At 41.3% G+C, this 21,420-nt stretch overlaps 1 protein-coding gene across 3 annotated transcripts in view; it reads right to left on the bottom strand.

Moving 5' to 3' along the window:
* mvb12bb (multivesicular body subunit 12Bb) overlaps window positions 1-21,420 on the bottom strand; it is a 59,879-nt gene that overhangs the window by 21,751 nt on the left and 16,708 nt on the right. For all 3 annotated transcript variants that reach the window (XM_058635735.1, XM_058635734.1, XM_058635736.1), the window contains exons 4-6: window positions 8,913-9,014; window positions 3,417-3,512; window positions 643-733 (exon numbers count right to left, since the gene is read on the bottom strand). In XM_058635735.1, the coding sequence (XP_058491718.1) occupies window positions 643-733; window positions 3,417-3,512; window positions 8,913-9,005 (280 nt within the window). In that variant the 5' untranslated portion in view covers window positions 9,006-9,014. The remainder of the gene's footprint in view (window positions 1-642; window positions 734-3,416; window positions 3,513-8,912; window positions 9,015-21,420) is intronic.

Raw genomic sequence — 21,420 nt, 5'->3', positions numbered from 1 at the left:
ACATGGATTCACATGAAGTAATAAAACATTAAATTACACCATCGCCAAACAAAACATAATCTCTTTTCTTCATTCTGGCACAAAAAAAAGAAAAAAGAAAAAAGAAAAAAAAAAAGCATTGCCATGCTTTCTTATATTGCATCTGTGCCTCGCTCATTTATTTCCCAGGCAACACTAGAAAGTGCAGTGTAAATGCAATGATAATAAAAATAATAAACAAGCTGTCCTCACTCCCAACACCAAAATATTATTACATTTCCAAGGCATGGATAGTGAGGGGGAAATACATAGCACTCAAAAAGCACTAAAGCATTGGGGAATGCATTTCATTAATATTAGATAACCCCCATCCACTCGTCCTCTCCCCAAATAAATACATAAATAAATAAGCCTCTCATAAAGAAAAGCACAGCTCCAGCTGAGATAAACAATGACTCATGATTCTCTCCTCTTGTTCCTCCAGGGCAAAATGTTTATTTTATTCCCACAGTCTGCCATAAATTAAGCTAACCTGCACCCATAAAACATTCACTATCTCGAGCAAAGCTGCCCCCGAGGACCTCCTCATAACTGGTCGAAGAGTGAAAAAGCAAGAGGATGGGGGGGGGAGCCAGTCGTGCTCGGTATCGACTGTTTACTTACTGGTGTCCAATGTTTCCGGGACAGGTGTGAAACCCTCTGGCAACGCCTCCTTAATGTCAGTCACCTTCATGTCCACGACAACATCTGGCTCCTGGAAGTGAAAGATGGAGCAGGTATGCAAAGTCAAACTTCAAAAGGACAGAGAGCTGGGAAGAGGGGAGGAAGTTTGTTTTTTTGGGGATGGAATCGGGAACCGAAATGTAGCAATAATAGAGTCAGTGATTTACTAAAAGCCCAGCGAGTCTCTAAAGACAAGGGTTGATAAAATATCTGAAGTAATTAGCCTTTTTTTTTTGCATCCGTGAACTCGTAATCATGCTCAACCTTTTTTTGGCGAGAAGCGGTGGGGGCTGATGGGAGAGCGCGTGGGGAGTCTGATCAACAGAACGGGCCTGGTTAAAAACAATCAGGGACTGTGTCGCTGACATTTTCAAGCATGACTCTTCCCTGCCTCCCATTACATTTTCATTTTTGCGCCATAATAAATTGCAATAATACACAGCGGCAGTAGAGAGTGGGGCAAGCCAGGCGTGACTCCATGCGTCCGAAAAGACTAGATTCCACTGCTACTGTTGCCCGACAGTCATTACCATTAGAGACATTTTTTATTCATAGTTTTTATACTGACTTAGGGAGGAATATGGATGAATGTTATTACTATGCATGGAACCTTTTTTTTTTGTGTTTTCCCCTTTTACTGGAGATTTTTCCCATCAGGGCCTGACAAAGGAGGCTATCTACCTCCAACCTAGAGTATGATAAATCACAAACTATTTACTCCCACCCCCCCTTATATAATTCAGGGGCTAATTTTGCAGAATCTGTTTTTGTCACAGACAATTACAGTGGGGGGGCTCCGGTGACTGACAGGCAAAATATCATTTGTTGATGGCTCTGTCATGTTTTATCTGTATCAAAGTCTTTAAAACAATATGGACACACGTTTTAAGATGATACACAGGAAATAGGCGAAGGCTATTTGTGCACGGGACACTAAACGGAGGAGCTGAACGGGATCAGGGTTCCTAGGTTACCAGGACATATTTTCTTTTAAAAAGTAAAGGCTCGATGAAGTCCCGACATTGACTTTTTATTCTATTTTATTGTGCGCTATTTATTTGCAACCCGAGGAAACAAATGACAGCCAATAGCGAGCTGTCTGCGCTGTGGTTAGACAGGCTGATAATCCCGCAGGTGTATTTATGGCCACAGAGCTACTGACAGTCACGCAACAACACGTCAGTCCAAAAATTACAGGTGCTGCATGGTGCAGTGATACTTAAGTATTATCATATCCTGCTCCTGCTGTTAAAACCAGTGTAAAAAGTACATTTGTTGTTTTTAAATGACTGTATTAATATGTACTTTACTGCCTATGACGTGCATTAATTTGCACCATGAGGCCAGAGTGTGTGACATGTCACACGCTGCTTGCACTGCCTGCAGGTGTAAGGAGGCTGCCAGCCATTTTTTTTTTGTTGTTGTTGTATTTCACGGTGACAAAACAACAGCTGCAAACACATGTGCACTTGTTGACCATATGGCTCGTCAAAGAAAGCAGACACAAGAGGTGGGTTTCTTTTTTTCGTCAGCCGAACAAAAGCCAGCCGCATTTTTTGACAATAAAGAGTAGGACGCGGCAAATCAAAACAAGGAAACGGCAACATACAACAAACAAGTATCCGCCACAGTATCTCTGTATCTGATCAATGTAAATAGAAAAATGCAACTCATACACGCTCAAAACAGTTGTTAATATTGTCATGATGACAAATGGTAATACTAAACAGTCATTTCAACTGTACAATTACTTGTGCTGAAACCACAGTCACACATAAACAACAACACTGTTATATATATATATGATTCATTTCATAGAGGTAATTACAGCATGTAGACAGACCTCCACCAATAAGGTGTATTAACTCTTATTTAAATCTATTCATTAATAATATTAATTTACTATGTCTTTGATCCAATTTACAATAATCTGTGTATAATCCCTATTCAACCTCTGTTATGGTTTTCTATTTATTAGAATTTAATTTTTAGATATTAAAGTATGTGCTGTATATTAGTAAGGATGGTGATGATTAACCATGCTCAGTTTTCTATACAGTTGTCCAGTAATCCAGCCATCGCTCCATCCATCCATTGTCTACCGCTTCACCTCCACATGGAGGCTTGCGTGGGGTTGCGGGCGCCAATCCGAGCTGACATAGGGCCAAGGGGAGGGTACACCCTGGACAGGTCGCCAGTCATAAAGATTCATTCACACACTCACAGCTACGGGCAAATGAGATACTAACCAGAAACCTTCTCGCTGTGAGGCAGCAGTGCTAGTGCCACGTGCACCACTGTGTGGCCTCATTTCTTGCATAAACAGCCTTATTTTTATCTTCACAATAATATTAGCTCTCAAGAATCACTGTTTGGTAACAACTGTCTCTACAGGGACACTGCTGATTGAATAAATTGGAATTCATAAAATACAGTTCACTGTTATTTCATGAATAAACATAGACGATGCTCGGGAAGAAAAACATCTCATTGAGGTATTGTGAATCGAGAATATGCACGCAAACCTACTGTACGGAAGAGTTAAAAACTGCACTGCCAACAATGGTCTTCGTAAATGAGACTTTTACCCATCAAAGTGCAAAGTGCATAAAGATATTCTGAAATAGATAATGACCGCTGGCAGACACACACACAAAAATAAGGTGCAGAAGTTGACGTGTTGGTGCAGGGGAGAAGTTTACATTTACACTTACAGTTTTTCTGGTGAAACAGAGGTAGCGATTGACCTTGGATTTGAATAAGGCGTCCTTCCACAGGTCGGCGTCAGAGCCATCTGTTGTTTGTGCAACCTACGTGCGGGAAAAAAACAGAAAGAAAAAACAAGGAGTGAAAAAAACATGCAGGAGGTGGGATAAAGTTAATGTATGTATGCCACAAGCGTGTTGCTTCTGCCTCTTCCCTTGCATACTAGCCTTAATTAACGCTTGCCTACACTAGCGCTCCATCTCATTAGTGCTCTGTGTGGGTAAAGGAGTCTTAGCCTCCAAAAAAGGTGGCTAAAAATATCATCCCTTGGGACAGGGCTGATTAAAGATGCCCTGACAAGGATCTAGCCTAATAAGGAAACCAAACTTCAATGTGCTTCTGTGGAAAAGCAGGGATTATATTTGGAGTAAATGTGGAATGCATCTTTTTATTATTTTTTTTAAAAGGCATACTGTTGTATCCCCAGATACAGGTAGACTGCACACTGCACGTGCATGACAAATTCATGCGGATCCATTCTATTTTTTCTTTCTTTTTTTTTAAGAATGAACCACTGAGGATTTAATCAACTCAATGTGGATGACTGAATAATTCTAATCTCAGTGATCGAAGCAGTTTGTCCTTGCACAATAAGCCCATGAACACTTGTGAATGGCCGTTACAGATAGATTACGTTACATTGACAGCATGTGGACACCACAAGTCAAGCTCAAGGTCCAAAACTACATTGCTATGTAAATGTAGTCGTGGAGGGGCAGAACGATAAAGCAAAAGTATACCTGCAGAAAACATCACCATCGTTTGAGCAAATGCGCTTGGCTGAAAACGTCATGTCCCATTGGCTATCATGTGAGAATCACCTAAATAACTGCCAGACTTATTTTCTAAAGGGATCCTTTACAAAGAAGAGTCAATCTAATGAGGTTCATTCAAATGAAGAAGTCATAGATCTCTGCACCCACCCACACACATTACCCCCTTGACAATAATGATGAACGACCCCGGTGACTGGAGGGGGGAAACATGGCATGGGGAGATTCATGCAAAACCACCACTGACTAGATGAGATGAGAGCAGAGAGTGGAGTGGGGAACAGAGATAGATAGTGGGATGAGAGAGGGAGAGAGAGAGAGAGTAGACGATGAGCAGAGAGAGGGATTGCAGGGCGTCTCCAACAGCACTTTCATGAAAGGTCCCAGAAGGAGCCTATACATCACCAGCCTCCCTCTTCTTTACAAGACAACCCGTCTTGGCCACTTTTTCCAGGTCAGTAGCCAGCGCATCCTGTCAGCGTAAACAAAGGGCTCGCTTTGTGAAACCCAAAGTCAAGTTGAGGAGTAACGAGGGCACAGTCCTCCTCAGAGGCACCTCAGGCATCATCCTGCCACAGCCACCGGCAGCAAGGATGCTACGCAGCTTGAATTTGAAACGCCAACTGCTGAGCCACGGCAGGAAAGGCATGTGTAAAGTTGCTCTGGCTCTTCTGTAATACTTTCAAGCCTGCCAACGTCTGGCTCCGTCATTAAAGACATCAAGAGGAGTGCCACATATCTAATAAGAGACGCCACGGCTGTGATATTCAAATACGGCGGCGTCATTTGATGTAAAACACGGTGACATATTCAACTGCCACTTCCTAAAATCTTACGTTTACAGTGATCTAAAAGCCCACCTATGAAATAAGTCTTTAGGGGGTGCTGAATATTCCTATGAAGCATCTCTGGAGACCGACTTCAGCAGCACGCTGCTTTGAGGCACTGAGAGACACAGCTGTGAATACAAAGATATAACGGCACACCATCAAAAATCTCCACAGAGTGAAAGCAGGAGGAGAAGACATCGAGGGGGGGAAAAAAAACAACAATCTCTTTACAGAAGAAGAGAAATACTGAACAAATAAAAGCGTGTTTCAGATCTTTTCTGTGAACTGAAATATGCTGACGTTCATGATCTAAAGCTGTGGTTACTTTGAAAAGTTCTCTCTTTTGTCAGTAACAGTTTGACTGTTTTGGAAATAGGGTTATTGGCTTACTTCTATGTAGATTAATAAGGAGCCATCATTAGGGGCCTTTTTCTTCACTTATCCAAAGACTGGAAATGGGAGGCCAGCTAGTTACTGTTTGTCTCGCACCTAAAATAAATGTTGAAATTGAAATTAGTCTGATTAATTGGTTGGGTCAATATTTGCCATTTTTTAACAATCACATAGGCCCAATTTTATTAACTAATGACTACACATTACATTCTTATATTCATAGAAACATGATAAATGTCCTTTAAGTTATATTTTTGATCACCTATTTCATGCATTGGAAAACCCTTATGTGTCAACCTAAACATAAACATAGAGTGAAGATTTTCGAGAGATTTAGGAGGATGTGTTTCCGCCTTCATCAAAGAGACAAGAGAGCAACGAAAGAGTACCAGTGACGCATGCACAGACTCAAATAGGCAATATTTAGATACAGTAGTTTGAGTTTGACTAGAGAGAGGCAGAAGGTACGCCATCTTATTAAAACTGAGGATTTGCACCAGGATAAACAAATGACATTAATAGATACCCATTTAAAGTGTGTGTAAACCACCTTTTTCCAGGTGGAAACCAGTGTACAATATACTGTGCTCTGAAAAAAGTGGTTTTCACCATACAGTTCTAGCACGACTTGGCTTGGCACTCTCTCACTGGAAGAGTCATGACCACCAGGAGTCAAACCGAACAATGCCGAACTGTAGATCACTTAAAAAGACATTCAAATCCTGAGAAACATGCGTTAATCTCCAACTTTTAGCAAGGACATTTCTAAAATCTCAATATTTAACAGGAGGAGTCTGGTGCATTACTGTGATTGTGAGCCACATCTCAACCCCTTCCACCGTATTACAGTTCCGTGTCTGTGCTCCGGTTCGATTCGGCGAGCAAATCTTTTTATGATTCTAATGATTCAGTACACTGAAAATAACCCCTTTGCTAGTTTGTGTGTGTGTGTGTTGCGTATAAAAAAAGATGTCACTACCCAAACCGCGTAGAGTCGTGCTGAGCTGATTAAAGGCGACATAGACCGGAAGCTCCAATTAACGCTGTGTTTGTGTGTGTATATGCGTCATTACCTCGTCTATGAAACCCTAACAGTTCAGCCACTGCTGAGAAAACAGGGTTTTATTGTTTTCCTGGCACTTCCGTATGTTGATGTTGTCATCAGTATACCTCAACACTCCTCTCACCACCGTAGTGCCTCCTGGTGCGGGCACTAGTCTGGGCACATCCGGTTGCGTACATTCAACCGCAGAAGAAGAAGAACTACTCTCGTTGTAGCTGCTGAGATGCAGAGCATCCACCGTGCCAGAGGGGGAGCTGTGTATCTGAGAGCTGGCCTACCAATTACGTCACTTCCAGGTACCTGGCCAATCACAGGACAGTGGGAAAGCTCTCGTTGGCTGGCCAATCACAACACAGTCCACGTTCTGGGGGTGTGTCAGTGAGAAGATATTTTGATCGGCTCGTTTGCAGCGACTAGGAGGTTTTTAACCATGAAAACAAGTTAATATATGGAAGTAGACCTCCATAACTAACATATATGTGCGATACAAGCATTCGATGTCACCTTTAATACTAGAACTGTAGCGTTGAAAAGTGCCAAAAGTCTACATGCTAAGCTAGACATCTCCTGGCTGTAGATGCAGACTTTGCACACATCTGCTCAATCTCAGCTACTGGGTTGATTAAGGCAACACAGCCAATCTAAAGGTTGGGCCTCTTCAAATAAACCCACATTTTGGTAACAAATTTTATGAGCAAGATATGTCAAGTGCCTTAGATGAAACTGAAATACACACATTATCCCCTTTGTACGCAGAGGGCGCATGTGTGTGTGAGTCTTCTCGTGGCGTTTGATGTTGGGTGGCTGCTGGTGCTTCAGCAGAGCTCCTGATCCCAGTGGAGCAGCGTTTGATCTGGGCCCCGTTGCTCTCGTGCGTTGGAACAACTTGCTCAAGTTCAGAGATGTGAGCGCAGCCATATCAGAGAGCAAAAGAGTTAATCAGCCCTTTGATCTGCAGCGTAAGAAGTACGGTAAGAATGCTGAGCAACTGGCATTAAGCAGAATTTAAAAAGGAAAAACAAATCAATGTAGTGTCACACCCTGAGACTTCCCCCTTCTCCACAGTGCAACACTGCATTAGGAGCACTGATACTGAGCGTTGATATGTTTTTTGTTTGTTCTTCACGCCGGCAGATGAAACACCACACAGCGATGTTCAAAAGATTTAACCGAAGATGGGACGAATGCATTTAAAAATAGTGCTCCAGAGTCTGAAAGGCCTTGAATTTTATCTTGGAAGATGATTTGTATTTGACTTATTATTCATGGGTATACACCGTCATATTTTATGATCACCTTGAAGATTATAGTTTCTATTTTACAAAGAAAAACTGGCAAAACTGAACTCTACCACCAAGAATTATAATGTTAAAGACAGGCTTCGGGGCTCCTGCAATGTTTTATTATCTCTTTGTTTTCTGCATATTTCATACTTAATCAAAATTAATTTAAAATAAGAGAGACTAATTGACTCTAAGGGAAAGTTTGTATGAATTGTTGTGACACTGCATTTTATGAATTAAGTAATAGTTCCGTCCAAGTCCCATGTAATTCCAGAATTAACGCTGTGCAACCTACAGATTAACATCTGAGTCTTTATCATTTTACTGAGTATCTGCTACAAGAGCAAATCTGTGGCGCGTTCAACTTTTAGGCCCCCGCAACATGCACGGAATTTGCACATCAGCTGAAATGTACTGGTGCACTGGGGCAGCCGAGGAGGAAGTTGTGACGGTTTGTCTGTTTGTCACTGCCGTGCGGTGTGTGCACTTTCGCTGCCAGTGGCTCCATCCTGATGCCAACCCACCATCATCTGCCAGAGATTACAATGAGCTGGGTGTGCGGGGAGGAGCAGGAAGAGATAAAACCTGGAGGAGGGGGTGGAGGGTGAGGGCTGAGAGACGCTGGGTGAAAGCAAAGAGTGAAATAGGAAGCGAGTGAGAGGAAGAGAGATCTGCCCTTGAGCTTGTTTTGGGCTCTGTTAAAAGTAACTCTTAAATTTTTAACCTCTTGTTTGTCATTTTCATAACAAAAAGGCTCATCTGAAGCCTCTACAGCCTTGACATATAAATGGTGCTGTATACTTGAGTTCAAGAGAAACATGGGGGGTAAACTTAAATGACTCTCATTTTTTGGCCTTTGGTTGTGTCTGTGTCTGCCGTTGTACTGGTGGCAACCAGGAAGAATGTCCACAAGAGAATCATCAAAGTAAACTTAATGAATAAGTCATCAAAACAACATTGGAAAGCTGCCAACATCCAATAATTACACGCTTTACAACAGCATCAGACATCTATGGGAGATTGAAAAAAAAAAAAAAAAAGCATCTTAAACCAGCTAATAAGTTAAATACATGAATACTTTTTTTTTTAAATGATTACTCACAACACAATAGCCATCGGGAGCCTTATTGGGAGACGTGACGACTCCAACTGCAGAGATGGGGTCTGCAGGCAGCTGGCTACTCACTTCAGACATGTTGGAAATCTGTTAGAGAAGCAGAGCAGCCTCATCATGCTTTTGGCATTTCACCAGAGAAAACATGTGCCTTGATTAAAGTAGATCTGTCACTTGGGACAAGTGGCTAAAACTAAAAAAAAAAAGAAAATAAATATTTAAAACGTCAAACTGCAGATACTGGAAGAAAAAAAACAACACATATTACAAACAGTGAAACTAAATGGGACTTGCATCCTTCTGGGTCAATACATGGAGAATGGACAAGGTTTTTCTTGGCTAAAATGACCACATTATTGACTTCTTGATGAGGCTAATTAGGATCTAGAAGAAAAAGTGGCAGCCTAATCCAAGATCACATGACAAGTGAGACCAGTGACAAAACAGCGTTCGGAGACCATGCAGTGACTTCACCAAATCACAAATTAGGCAGAGTGGTCGCATATTTTCAAGGAAGTCCCAATCAATTGCTAACTCTTCCTGTCTGAGGGAATTTTTGCCTAATGGCTATGCGAGCCTTTTACGGGGTGAGTGGCTTTGCAAAGGTTCCCTTATGCAATTTTATTAGATTAGGTTTAAAGCATTCGCGTACTAACTGACAAAGTTGCAGCATTCAATCTTGATGTTTACGAAATCCATTGCAATTACACTGATCAAATTAGGGGATTTACTCCAGAAACAGCTGTCTCCTTAACAAATGTTAGAAAGCTGTACTTATTCAAATGAAACAGGAGAGCAAATTGGCTAATAGGATGAAGGATCTCTGAGTAACATTAATTTGTTCCGAATGAGGTTTGTTTTTCCAACACAACATTGAGGCTTAGAGACAGAAAACCAAAGAAAAGCCCACTCAAACTTATTCCTGTCTACTAGTATGTGTGTACTCTGATGGTCTGTGATACCCACGTTAATAATGAACACAGCACAATTGAACATAGGCTAAAAACTCTAAAATTTCTATTATATTATTTGCAAATTTTGTATTTAATATAATAGAAATAAATTAGCAGATTGTTTTCCAGTCAAACCACAGCCCATGAGGCAGCAAACAATGTTATACTATTTTTTTATTAAAAAATTAAAGACAAAACATACGATTAGACTGAGCAGATTATGAACAAGTTAAAGTGGTGGCAGCGTGTGAGTGGGTGATGGGTGTATGATACATGTGTGAAAGAAGCAGTGACACATGTAGAAATGTGAGAGTGAATGGGTGTGAATGGATGAATGGCAAAACTAGCACTATGAGTGGTCATCTAGATAGGGCTGAAACAATTACCCAAATAATTGATTATTTATCAATTACTAAATGAATCATCAACTATTTTGATAATTTCCATTATTAAAACAAGATTTTGATCATTTTAGCTTCTTAACCGGGAATATTTTCTGGTTTCTTTGCTCCATAAAACAAAGAAATCATTCAAACTGAATCATTTCCTATTGTGGACAAAACAAGACATTTGAGAACATCATTTCCACGTTTGATCAACATTTCTATACATTTTCTGACATTTTATGGACCAAACGATTACTTGATTAATCGACAGATTCATGGATTATGAATATAATCGTTAGCTGCAACTCTTTAGAGGTTCATACATTCACTACTTTAATAAATGCATGTTGCACTTTCCTCTCCCAACAGACTGGGATGCAATATTTAAAATCAGTATAAATAATAAAAATAAACATGATTAAAAATAATCATATATCCCTTTTAACTCAGCCTTCATGCATTTATTAGGTCTTTGGGGTAAATAAATGAAGTCAAACTTATATAGTAGCTTATATCAGCTAGTAACTTATATCAGCTAGCATAATATGCTAGTTTAGTCCCTTACTTGTTGCCAGTTAACACAACAGAAGCGAAATAAACGACGCCGCGTGTATGTGTCTCCGCTGAAACGTGACATTTGTTTTTAATCTATTTCTTTCCGTTTAAATGTGACAGTTATTTTTTATTTTTATTTTCTTTACCTGTTCAAACGTGTCTTCCTGTTGACCTGCGCCGGTCTGGACTTTACCCCGCCGACCCGGCAGCTAAATGCTTCCGGGTATCGTGGACAATAAATGATTAACCAAAACAGTTCCATTATCATGACACATTATATTTACTACGCCATGCACTCTGTTATTTTTAATATTATTATTATTAGTGGTAGTAGTAGTAGAATTATTATTATAAAATGATAACTTTTTCATAATTTTGTTAATTTAAACCTCAGGAAACATCCAAGTTTATGCAAAGTGTAATTCATTATCCTTAGAAAATGTCTTTCTAATCACTTTCTTAGTTATGCTGCGCACAGTCAGACAAAAACACAACCTTCGAAGCAGACGAGAGAAGTTCCAGCTGTTACTGTTTAATTTTTAAATTTTTTGATTTGTGTTTTCATTGTGCGGTGATTATTTATGCGCCTCTCCATCAATACTCACTGATAAACAGGATGCACGCTGAGCCAGTGAGTGCAGCACAGATTTAGTTTTTTAATTTAACAAATGAGAACATTTTATGAAAGCACAATCAGGAAGTCAAATGACTGCTTAACATGTCAGAGTGAATAGATACTGGGACAACTGTGCTGCACTGACTCGCGGGTTTATTCCTTTGCAATATTGTTTTGAATTAAAGCAGTGCTCCACTAAATGACTATCATTACACGGATGTATCTGTAGGTCACGCCTCCTGACAGCTGCTCCTCTCCGTAATCATCACACGTCATTACTGTAATCTGATCGCAGTAAAATAAAGAGCAATATATTAGTTCAGCTGGAATATCTCACAGTGGAAAAAAGTAGAACTGTCCAAAACACCAGGCAGTGGCAGATGCTTTATAACGTTTATTATTTCCACCCCATCATATAGCCGACCATTCAAATAATACATTTCATTGAGCGGCTATTATTCTAATTCATTCCCATCAAGGACTAGTGGCTCTGTCGTGTGACGCGATGCCATATGCCACGAGAGTGTGAGAGGTATTTAGCGGCCTAACATGACGTGACACGTTTTTTCTTTAAATGCATAATGCACTTGGAATCTGAGGGGAGACTTTTCTTATAGCAGCTTTCACCACTTCACCACTTTTGTATCCTGTCTGTTGCTATGATATATTCATATATGAGTATTTATCTCTCTGGTGTTATGGCAATCCTTTGCAAAACTATCCGTCAACTTTCTCCATTAAGGAGAATCTGAATAATAATAATCTATTTATTTATTTGACCATTCATAATGTAGTAACAAGTAATTAACTCATTACTCTACCAGAGTAACTCACCCAACACTAGGACTAGAACTAAAAACACCAGCCTGCTGCTCAATAGTGTTGTTGTCAAACACAAATAATTACTGCAGATACATTAAAGAAGATTTTCATTTTTAGAGCAATCATATGTCATCAGCCACGGCAACATCCCACCTCCATCATCACCCGCCTCACACACATGATCCCACCAACACATGCTATCACATCAAGGTGTTGTCAGTCCTTCTGAAATAGGCATGCTCATTTTATTTAGAGGCTGGCGATGAGACAAAATGTCAGGTGTCAGTAGAGAGAGAGAGAGAGAGAGAAAAAAAATACAACACATGTTTGAAAAGAGCTACACCTGCTAAAGTAATGGTCTAATTATGGAATAGGTGATGAAATGCTCGTCGCGAGTCTGGAGATATCGGCAACACATGCAAACTGTGAAAGCCATCAGCTATTACAGTGTTTTAATGTGTGGCACATCGCACGCTGAGGACTGTGGGTAAGATGAATGATGGCTGTGGCAGCTTTCTGTGGGGGGGAGCCAGCCAGCGTAGGATGCAGAGCATTACAGCCGGCATTTGGAAAAGGTTCATTAAAAACCCCCGTGATTTCTTTGTCCGCGCCCTTGTTTCTGTGTCTGCTTTATGACACGTCTCAGATCAAGTCCGTCCCATAAACTCCGGGTCATCCCGTCAAACGTGAGATATGGCGCGCACATTTTGGGCCGGTCTTAACAATGTTGCGGTCATGAGTGGTAATCAGCGGATGATAAAAGAGCCCCTGGACCAAAATTATACCTCTGTGAATGACTTTGCACCCAAATGATAAAAAAAAAAAAAAAAAAAACAGCAAAGGTTTTCTTTCCCTGTGTAAAGGTCATTCACTGTGTTTAGTAATTTGCTGACACTAGTCTGGGGACTGAAGACGGAGATTTCTATGTTGCCACCGTGAGAGTAATAATATCCCTATCTCAACTTGGGAAATCTACTGCACCCCAACGTCCCCGTCACCCGCATGAACCCATTACAGGCTTTGCAGAAATCTGCAGGTCTCATTTGGTACATGACCCTCACTCCCCTCCTCCTCCTCCTCTCTTTTTCAGTCTACATGTAAAAAAATAAATAAAAAATATACCTGTGTCTCTTGAATAGCTTATAATAACAAGCTTTAACAAACCTACCCCCCCCAGTGCCCCATAGGATATAACCTTGTAAGGCTGCATAATATGATGCTTTCTTCTAATTAAAGGTCAGTTTGGTGCCGTCTCATTGTTGCCATGACTGGAAAATCTTTCTGAAACATGATTTAAACGTGATTTCATTTCCCAGTTACGCCACCTGTGTTCTTGGCTAAAGTTGAAAATGTGGGAATAGATTTATTAAAGATGACATTCTGTATTTTTTGGTGATGGTCACTTTGCTTTATTCTCCTTTCTTAGGTGGCATCTCGCATACAGTCGTCTCTATAGCAGCTTACACCTCATTGCTCAACTTATCATCACACCGTGCACACACATCTACACACACACATATATACTTTCCTCCGTCTGGTGGGGAGTCTGGACTGCTCCGACTGACTGCGCCTCACTGCCCTTGTGCAGTGGTGTGCCAGTTGTGCCTTCCCCCATCGCTGTGAATGCCACCATCTGGTGTGCCACGTGGACATCATAATCTCCCCTTAATTACATTAGCAGTGCAATCAGTTACTGCATTACAAGGCCGGGCGAAGAGCTTTTAAATCTTGGAGGAAATCATAAATAATTGCACTAAGTACCCGGCGCCAGATGTGCGTGCCAACTTGGCTGGCATGAGATAAATAGTAACCTCGACAACGGTGTTCGGTATAGGCTCTACAAACATTTTTCGGGGGGGTAGTGCGATCCCCTCGTCCTTTGCTCCAGTCCCCGTCCCCGTCCCCGTCCTTTCCCCCGTCGCGTTCTCTCGCTCTGTGCGCTTTGTTGGGCTCCATTGACTCAACACACTCCACGACCTGTTGCTGCACCGTTTCCCCCCGCGCAGAAGTATGACGGATGGCATCCAGCAAATCAGTTTATAACAAGGTGTTTCAGTGTCGCCATTCGGTCCATTACTACACCTTTCAATCATCCCTCAGTCGTGTAATTAGATCTTTCTCAGGTATCTTGTGCAGAGAAATGAAATTCTATGGATTGGGAGTAGTTGGGGTTTAAGTGTGTTAGTGAGTGTGTGCCGGGTAACAAGACATTACACATAATGAGTCCCCGGCATGTCTGACTCCTCAGAGGGGATGTTGCGTTGTGTTGCGTGACACTTTTCACTCATCTTCCTGTCATGTTCTCAGTTCCGCGGCGGCTTATACTGACACACATCCCACTCAGTGCACTGCCGAGCTTAGAGCGCTCTCTCCTACCCTGTGGCTGTGGATAGTGCTGCTGCTGCTGCTGCTGCTGCTGCTGCTATCGAGTGTCATGACACCAGTGATCACCAAAGTGTTAAACAGTAACTCCTGTGAAATTATGAGCGAGGCGGCGATGAATAGAACATGCCATCATTCATAACGCAAACTAAACAGGAGATTTATGTTATTTACCATTTTTATGGTTTTCTTTTGAATAATATATAAAAAAGTAAGATGATTTTGAGATTAGATTGAGATAGAATAGATAGATATCGATAGATTGATAGATAGATGGATAGATAGATAGATAGATAGCTCGTAAGCTAACTAGCATGCTAGATAGATAGATAGATAGATGATAGATAGCTCGTAAGCTAACTAGCATGCTAGATAGATAGATAGATAGATAGCTCATAAGCTAACTAGCATGCTAGATAGATAGATAGATAGATAGATAGATAGATAGATAGATAGAGAGATAGATAGAAAGCTCGCTCATAAGCTAACTAGCATGCTAGAGAGATAGATAGATCATAAGCTAACTAGCATGCTAGATAGATAGATAGATAGATAGATAGCTCGTAAGCTAACTAGCATGCTAGATAGATAGATAGATAGATAGATAGATAGATAGATAGCTCGCTCATAAGCTAACTAGCATGCTAGATAGATAGATAGATAGATAGATAGATAGATAGATAGATAGATAGATAGATAGATAGATAGATCATAAGCTAACTAGCGTGCTAGATAGATAGATAGATAGACAGATAGACAGATAGATAGATAACTCATTAGCTAACTAGCGTGCTAGATAGATAGACAGATAGACAGATAGATAGAAAGACAGATAACTCATAAGCTAACTAGCATGCTAGATAGATATATAGATAGATAGATCATAAGCTAACTAGCGTGCTAGATAGATAGATAGACAGATAGATAGATAACTCATAAGCTAACTAGCTAACTAGCGTGCTAGATAGATAGACAGATAGACAGATAGATAGATAGACAGATAACTCATAAGCTAACTAGCTAACTAGCATGCTAGATAGATAGATAGATAGATAGATAGATAGATAGATAGACAGACAGACAGACAGACAGACAGAGAAGATTTTTTGGGAACTTAGGAGAAAAAAAGGTAAAAAGGTAAATAGATAGGACAAGGCCACACGACTGTTATACTCTTGTTGTTAGGACAACGGCCAGGAGTCTCTAAAATATCCAGTGTATTCAGAGCAGGACTGCAATTATCCTAATGCCATTTTAGAGAGATCACCATAAAACCCTCATCCGTTACTAATTTTACTGGCCACTGGTCTTGAGGAGAGTTTAAAATTCTTCTCCTGACCCACTCCTCTAGCCATGATCAAACATGGTGTACTGGTGAACTGAGAGAACAGAGAAGCGCTGACCCACAGGAGCATACTGACATAATACACGCTAGTTAGTCTTTTTTCCTTTTATTTATTTGCACAAACGCATTGTTATGATTGGGATGTGCGAAGCAAAGGCATGAAACCCGTGAGGGAGAGGCTTATATGAGAACCCTCTCCCATGACGACATAAATCAAAGACCTGTTGCAATCAAAGACAAAAAATAATAATAATTTAACGATAACAAGAATAAGTAGAGGAAATAAGCAATCAACTATGTGATTATACAGTAAATCATTTTTACACATGGATACTCAGATACCGGGATAAATCCTTAAAAGCACCCTGTCCGTTTTCGAGTGAATGATGCAAAAACGCAACATGCTATTTGCGCATCATGACTTCATTTGTAAACTCCTATGTAATAATAATGTAAAAATTGGGGCTAAAGGTTACCTGGCCCTGTCCACCCCTGCACTGGTGCTGTATACACCTCAGTCAGGTCTGATAGTATTGCTTGACAGAGCCAATTTTCAAATGTTAGATGTAGCATACAAATAAATAAAGGAATAATAACAAACATTACTAAAAGTTATGCGCCGCAGCTTTAAGGACTGTGGTCAAATATTGCAAAAACAAAGTGTTCATGGCTAAAAAGCTGCTGCTGGAGTTGTTTCCCCGAGAGCGGCGCCGTTAAAAAGACACCTACACATCCACATACGCTTCCCCCAGAGTGTAAATAAGATATAAATTCACAAAAAGGCGTCCTGACAATCCCTCTTCTGGATGGAGATATTGATATTAACATGCACAGTGTCCATTTCAATTTGATCACAATCTGGCCTTCAAAGTGCAATTTAGAATGAACGAGTGTCTTTTTAACTCCACGACGAGGGGATAAAAACACAGCGGAGGGAAGAGAGAGAATTACTGATATTGACTAAATATGTCTTATCATTAATCATAATTTCTCCATCCACTTTGTCACGGCTTGGGCATTTTAAGGAAGACAGATGATACAAGATGTTCCCTCTTTCACACTTTCCCGTGCTCTGAGAAGTGTGTCCAATATGAACTCACGGCGCCTCTTTTGCTGTCTTCCGTTGGCGCGCGGCGCGTGTCTCACGAGCGAGACACACGCCGCGCTATGGGACATCTGGCACTTTGACCTGTAACCTGCACGTGATCGAGGATGCATTTCTTGGTAACGGCAAATATCTAGAGGGCGGCGTGTCAAATGACTACATGGCTGTTTTTAGCCGACGAAGCTCTTGATCTATGTTTTTCAGGAAGTTTTTGAAGGTGCCACAATGTCGCTGTGGTGAGGATGTTGAGAGGCGCGGCGTTTTCTTCGCCGTGGGCTTTGTGCTGAGGCGGTCGCCTCGGCAAAGGACGACCATTAATATCGGAGAGGGGAATATTCCCATGGCGAGGTGACTGGTTGAAGAAGGTCCCGCTCCGGCGCAGACAACCTGCAACACGAAAGTTCAGGAAAGTGCTGACTTCCTTGTGAGGCTCGCCATCTGCTCCCCTGCTAACGAATGCACAAAAATATCCGCTGTGAACAAATCTCCAGGAGTGATGTGATGTGATCCCCCCGCCCCCCGCCGCCCCCGTCCAGTTCCTCTCACCTAAAATGAATCAAAACACACACGTCAGATAAACGTCAAAAAAAAAAGAAAAGGGGGCAGGAAATGCAACGAGTTATTAGTTCAATAATACAAAGCTTTTCTTTTTATTTCTCCTTTTTGATGCAGTGATCATCGCATCTATTAAACATTATTTTTCTCTCTCTCTCTCTCTCTCCAACTCTCTTATGTATTTGAATGTGTTGTTTGCCTGGTGCGGTGATTTAGAGGGAACATTTTATCAGAGCTAGCCAAGCAAGCCTGGTCCACCGGGGGAGCCAGGCATTTTATATGGGTATAAATAATCAATGACACTGCATCTGTAATGGCCTGTAATGCAGTTTGTTAAACCGCCCCCCCCCCACACACTCCACCCTGCCCCCACCCAGGAAGATGTGTTTGTTGCTCAAACAATAGAAATAGATAGCTGCGGCTAATTGACAAAGCGAGGGGGAATCTGGCTTCAGCTGTCGCGGTGTTTCTCTGGCCACTCCGATATCATGCGACCAGACACTTGGGCGCATCTTTGCCACGCGCCGCCATATCGTCTCGTAGTGTACACGCAGTGGACGAATGGAAAATGAAAGTAATTAAATCCATATTAAATAATAACTTATGCATGCATCGCAGTCCGATTGTGCTCTCCAGTGCTAATCTGTTTCCTCTAGTGTCGTCGCAGCTGTTGCTTATTATGGGAATCGATCACACACGGAACTTTTATGGAACAATTTTTACGCCGGAAAAACCCCACGAGGGGAACTTAGTGAACTTTTTTTAAGTAAACCAAAAAAAGGGGCTACCATGTGTGATGATTTCCAGGAAAAAACTAAGTCAAAGACCCAAAATGGCAGCTGCACCCACCTTCTACCCACTCGTGCTTCCACAGCCGAACATGATCCATATTTTCAGTTCCCCCGGTCTCTTCCATGAGCCTCTGATTTCCATTATTATTAATATCTGCCTGTTTAATTTTCAGCTCTGTCATAATGTGTCGGCCTAAACTACAAGAGACAATCCCTTATTGATTACTTTCCCAGCAGCCCCGGCGCATGCCCCAGCTGATCATGCCTCTCATGCGCAGACATCTCATGCATTTCAGATAATAAGCTGCTGCTCCGGAGTTGAAACAAATTGGATGTGCAGTCAGTCACTGTCCAAGTGAATCATGTTGCAGTCTGTCAGTGGCCCAGACTTGGATTATCATCTTACCCATGCGAGGAGTGAAATAATGCCCCCGAACACCTGCTACGATGGCGCACGTGAGTCATGGAGTTGCACACTTGGGTCTATTGACCTCACACGCGTTCATATGCTCGGAATGACACGGGGGATCAAAGCGGAATCAGATTTGACACCCGAATTATCATCCGTGTGTTTTTCTGTGGTCTAATTTTGGAGTGAATAAAATAAAATGAATTTTGTTTGACAAAATGACATCGATGAGGAGTTAAGGCCTCGTTAGGGGCAAATAGTTTGCATACGTTTAATTTAAGTTAACACTTCTTGACATTTGACTGCAGAACTTCAAATGTTCTGCACTGCAAAGACGGAGACAAAAACACGACTTCCAAAAGCAAACAATGCTGCCATCCGGTTTACTTTGGCTCCTGTACGGGGAAGAAAATAAAGCATCCTGTCACCCCGGACCTCGCCCTGTTGCAAATCCAGTGCACTTTCATGTAAAAGAGAAAAAAAGAGAAATCAAAAAGGGATGTTTTCTTCTTTTTTTTTTTTCCCGTTGACTTGCATGGGAAGACATGATTAATAATACATCAGGATTATAGAGCACAGTCTGCGCTGCGCTGACTTAAATAAGTCCGTGGAGGGAAAACAAACCCCCGACTATAAAAACAACCGTACTTGCTGCTTGAAAAACATCTGCATTTAAACACCAATAAATCTGCACCCCCCAGCATCAAGCATTAGTTAGTGCTTCATGATTATAATACACACATAAAAATGATCGCTCTTGCACTTGTACTCGTCTGAGATTTTTCACACAGCGGATAAAATAATGGGTTTTTTTATTTTTGCGATGGTACACCTGAGCTGCTGTGGTTTCGCTGCAAAAAAAAAAAAACCCTGAGAAGTGGAATAATTGGCACCCCAGTGTAAGACTCCCTCTGTTTGGATGCCAGCTGTTTAAAATATGGATGATATTGTTTTCATTGCCGGGCTTTTATTGAGTTCTACTCGGGCCGTGCAGTATAATCCTCTGACTCTGACCTTTTCTGGCATGTGGAAAGAAAAAAAAAAGGTAAATAAACAAGGCACTGATGTATTCCCTCTGTTAACAGAGGAGCTGAGCAGCAGCTTTTTCAGTTGATCATATTCAGGTGTCTGGATTCAGAGAGCTGTCTGTGGCTGCCTCAACAATTTCTTCTTTTTTTCTTCTTCTTCTTCCTGAGAATAACGGATGACGGCGAGGAAGAGACAATTTATTGACAACTGTGATCATTGTATAGCATCTGCTTTCTATTGGCACATTTCCTCCAGCAGCCAGCAGAACTAGAGGCTGTTGACCATGAGATGTTTTATAGTGAGCATCAACAACAACAAAACACTGTAGCTCCGGCACAGCGAAAAGCAGAGTTGCGGTGTAATTTAAAAGCACACTGAAGTGAATTATACGCGTAGATTTGTACATTTTTAAAGGAGAAAACAAGACAATTCTCCTCCGCGCTCAGATATCATGCCAGTGGCTCTGCGGCACGTGAACATCACACTAATCCCAGTCTCGTTGCATTATTCCACTCGTGGCCATCAATTGTTCACTCTTGCATAAATACATAAGATAAGAAAATGATTAAATTTAAGTCAAGTCTCTCTCGTTATACACTGTCGCCTTAAATCATGCAGAAATGTGATAATTACCCACGCGAGGCCAAAAGGGCCCATCACTGCCACTTTAAATCCAATAAACGCCATGACCTGATCACTATAATTGACCGTCTATCAGGGTCATTGAGGAGTCCAATGTTGTTAACCGCCGCTTATAATTCCTCTTGATCATCGCTAATTACGGAAAGTGGGAGAAACCAATATTCCGGATACGCAGAGAGCAGCTGCCAGAGTGAACAGTTTAATATCAGGATCAACACCGCGGAAATCCGGAAATCAGATGGCAACGAAGTGGTTCTTTTTGCGGTTATTCTGTACCTCACCTCCGCACACCAACACTTTCAAACGAATTGGATGAAGGGAAACGTGTTTTTTGACGCCGTTACATATCGCTGCTTGCTTTCCTTTACCCTTGATTTGCGTTAATATAACGCAGGTAACTCCGCGTCATAGTTACAAGCTTATTAAATAAGAAAAAGGCTTTTGCTCGTCAGTCCTGTAGCAGTCTGAGAACGTGAGGTGCAATTTTTTGACCTCCAATTCCATTTCAAATAAGCCTAAATATGCTAATACTATAAAATTGGGCATATTGCAATGTCATTTCAACAGTTTCAATTTCAACTGTTGAAACTAGAGATGTTCCGATACCATTTTTTCCCTCCCGATACCGATTCCGATACTTGTGCTGTGGGTATTGGCCTATACAGAGTACCGATACCGATACCAGTGTGTTATAAAAAAAAAAAATATCATACTACGCCGGCATGACTGTGATATGATTATTATTGGTGGTAAGGTTTGGCTCAGGTTAAACCCTCTGTAAAACATGAACGAATACAGCAAATGGACACCATTTATTTTTACCAGTGATATGTTATTTCAGCTTGTACGTTTGTTTTGACTCTGGTCCAAACACCACAGCACTGGCAGAGCCTCATGTTTCCATGA

Source organism: Solea solea, chromosome 8 (genome assembly GCF_958295425.1).
Source record: "Solea solea chromosome 8, fSolSol10.1, whole genome shotgun sequence".
NCBI classification, from domain to species: Eukaryota; Metazoa; Chordata; class Actinopteri; order Pleuronectiformes; family Soleidae; genus Solea; species Solea solea.
Note: the sequence above shows the minus strand (reverse complement) of the source record. Positions and strands in the feature narration are given on the sequence as shown.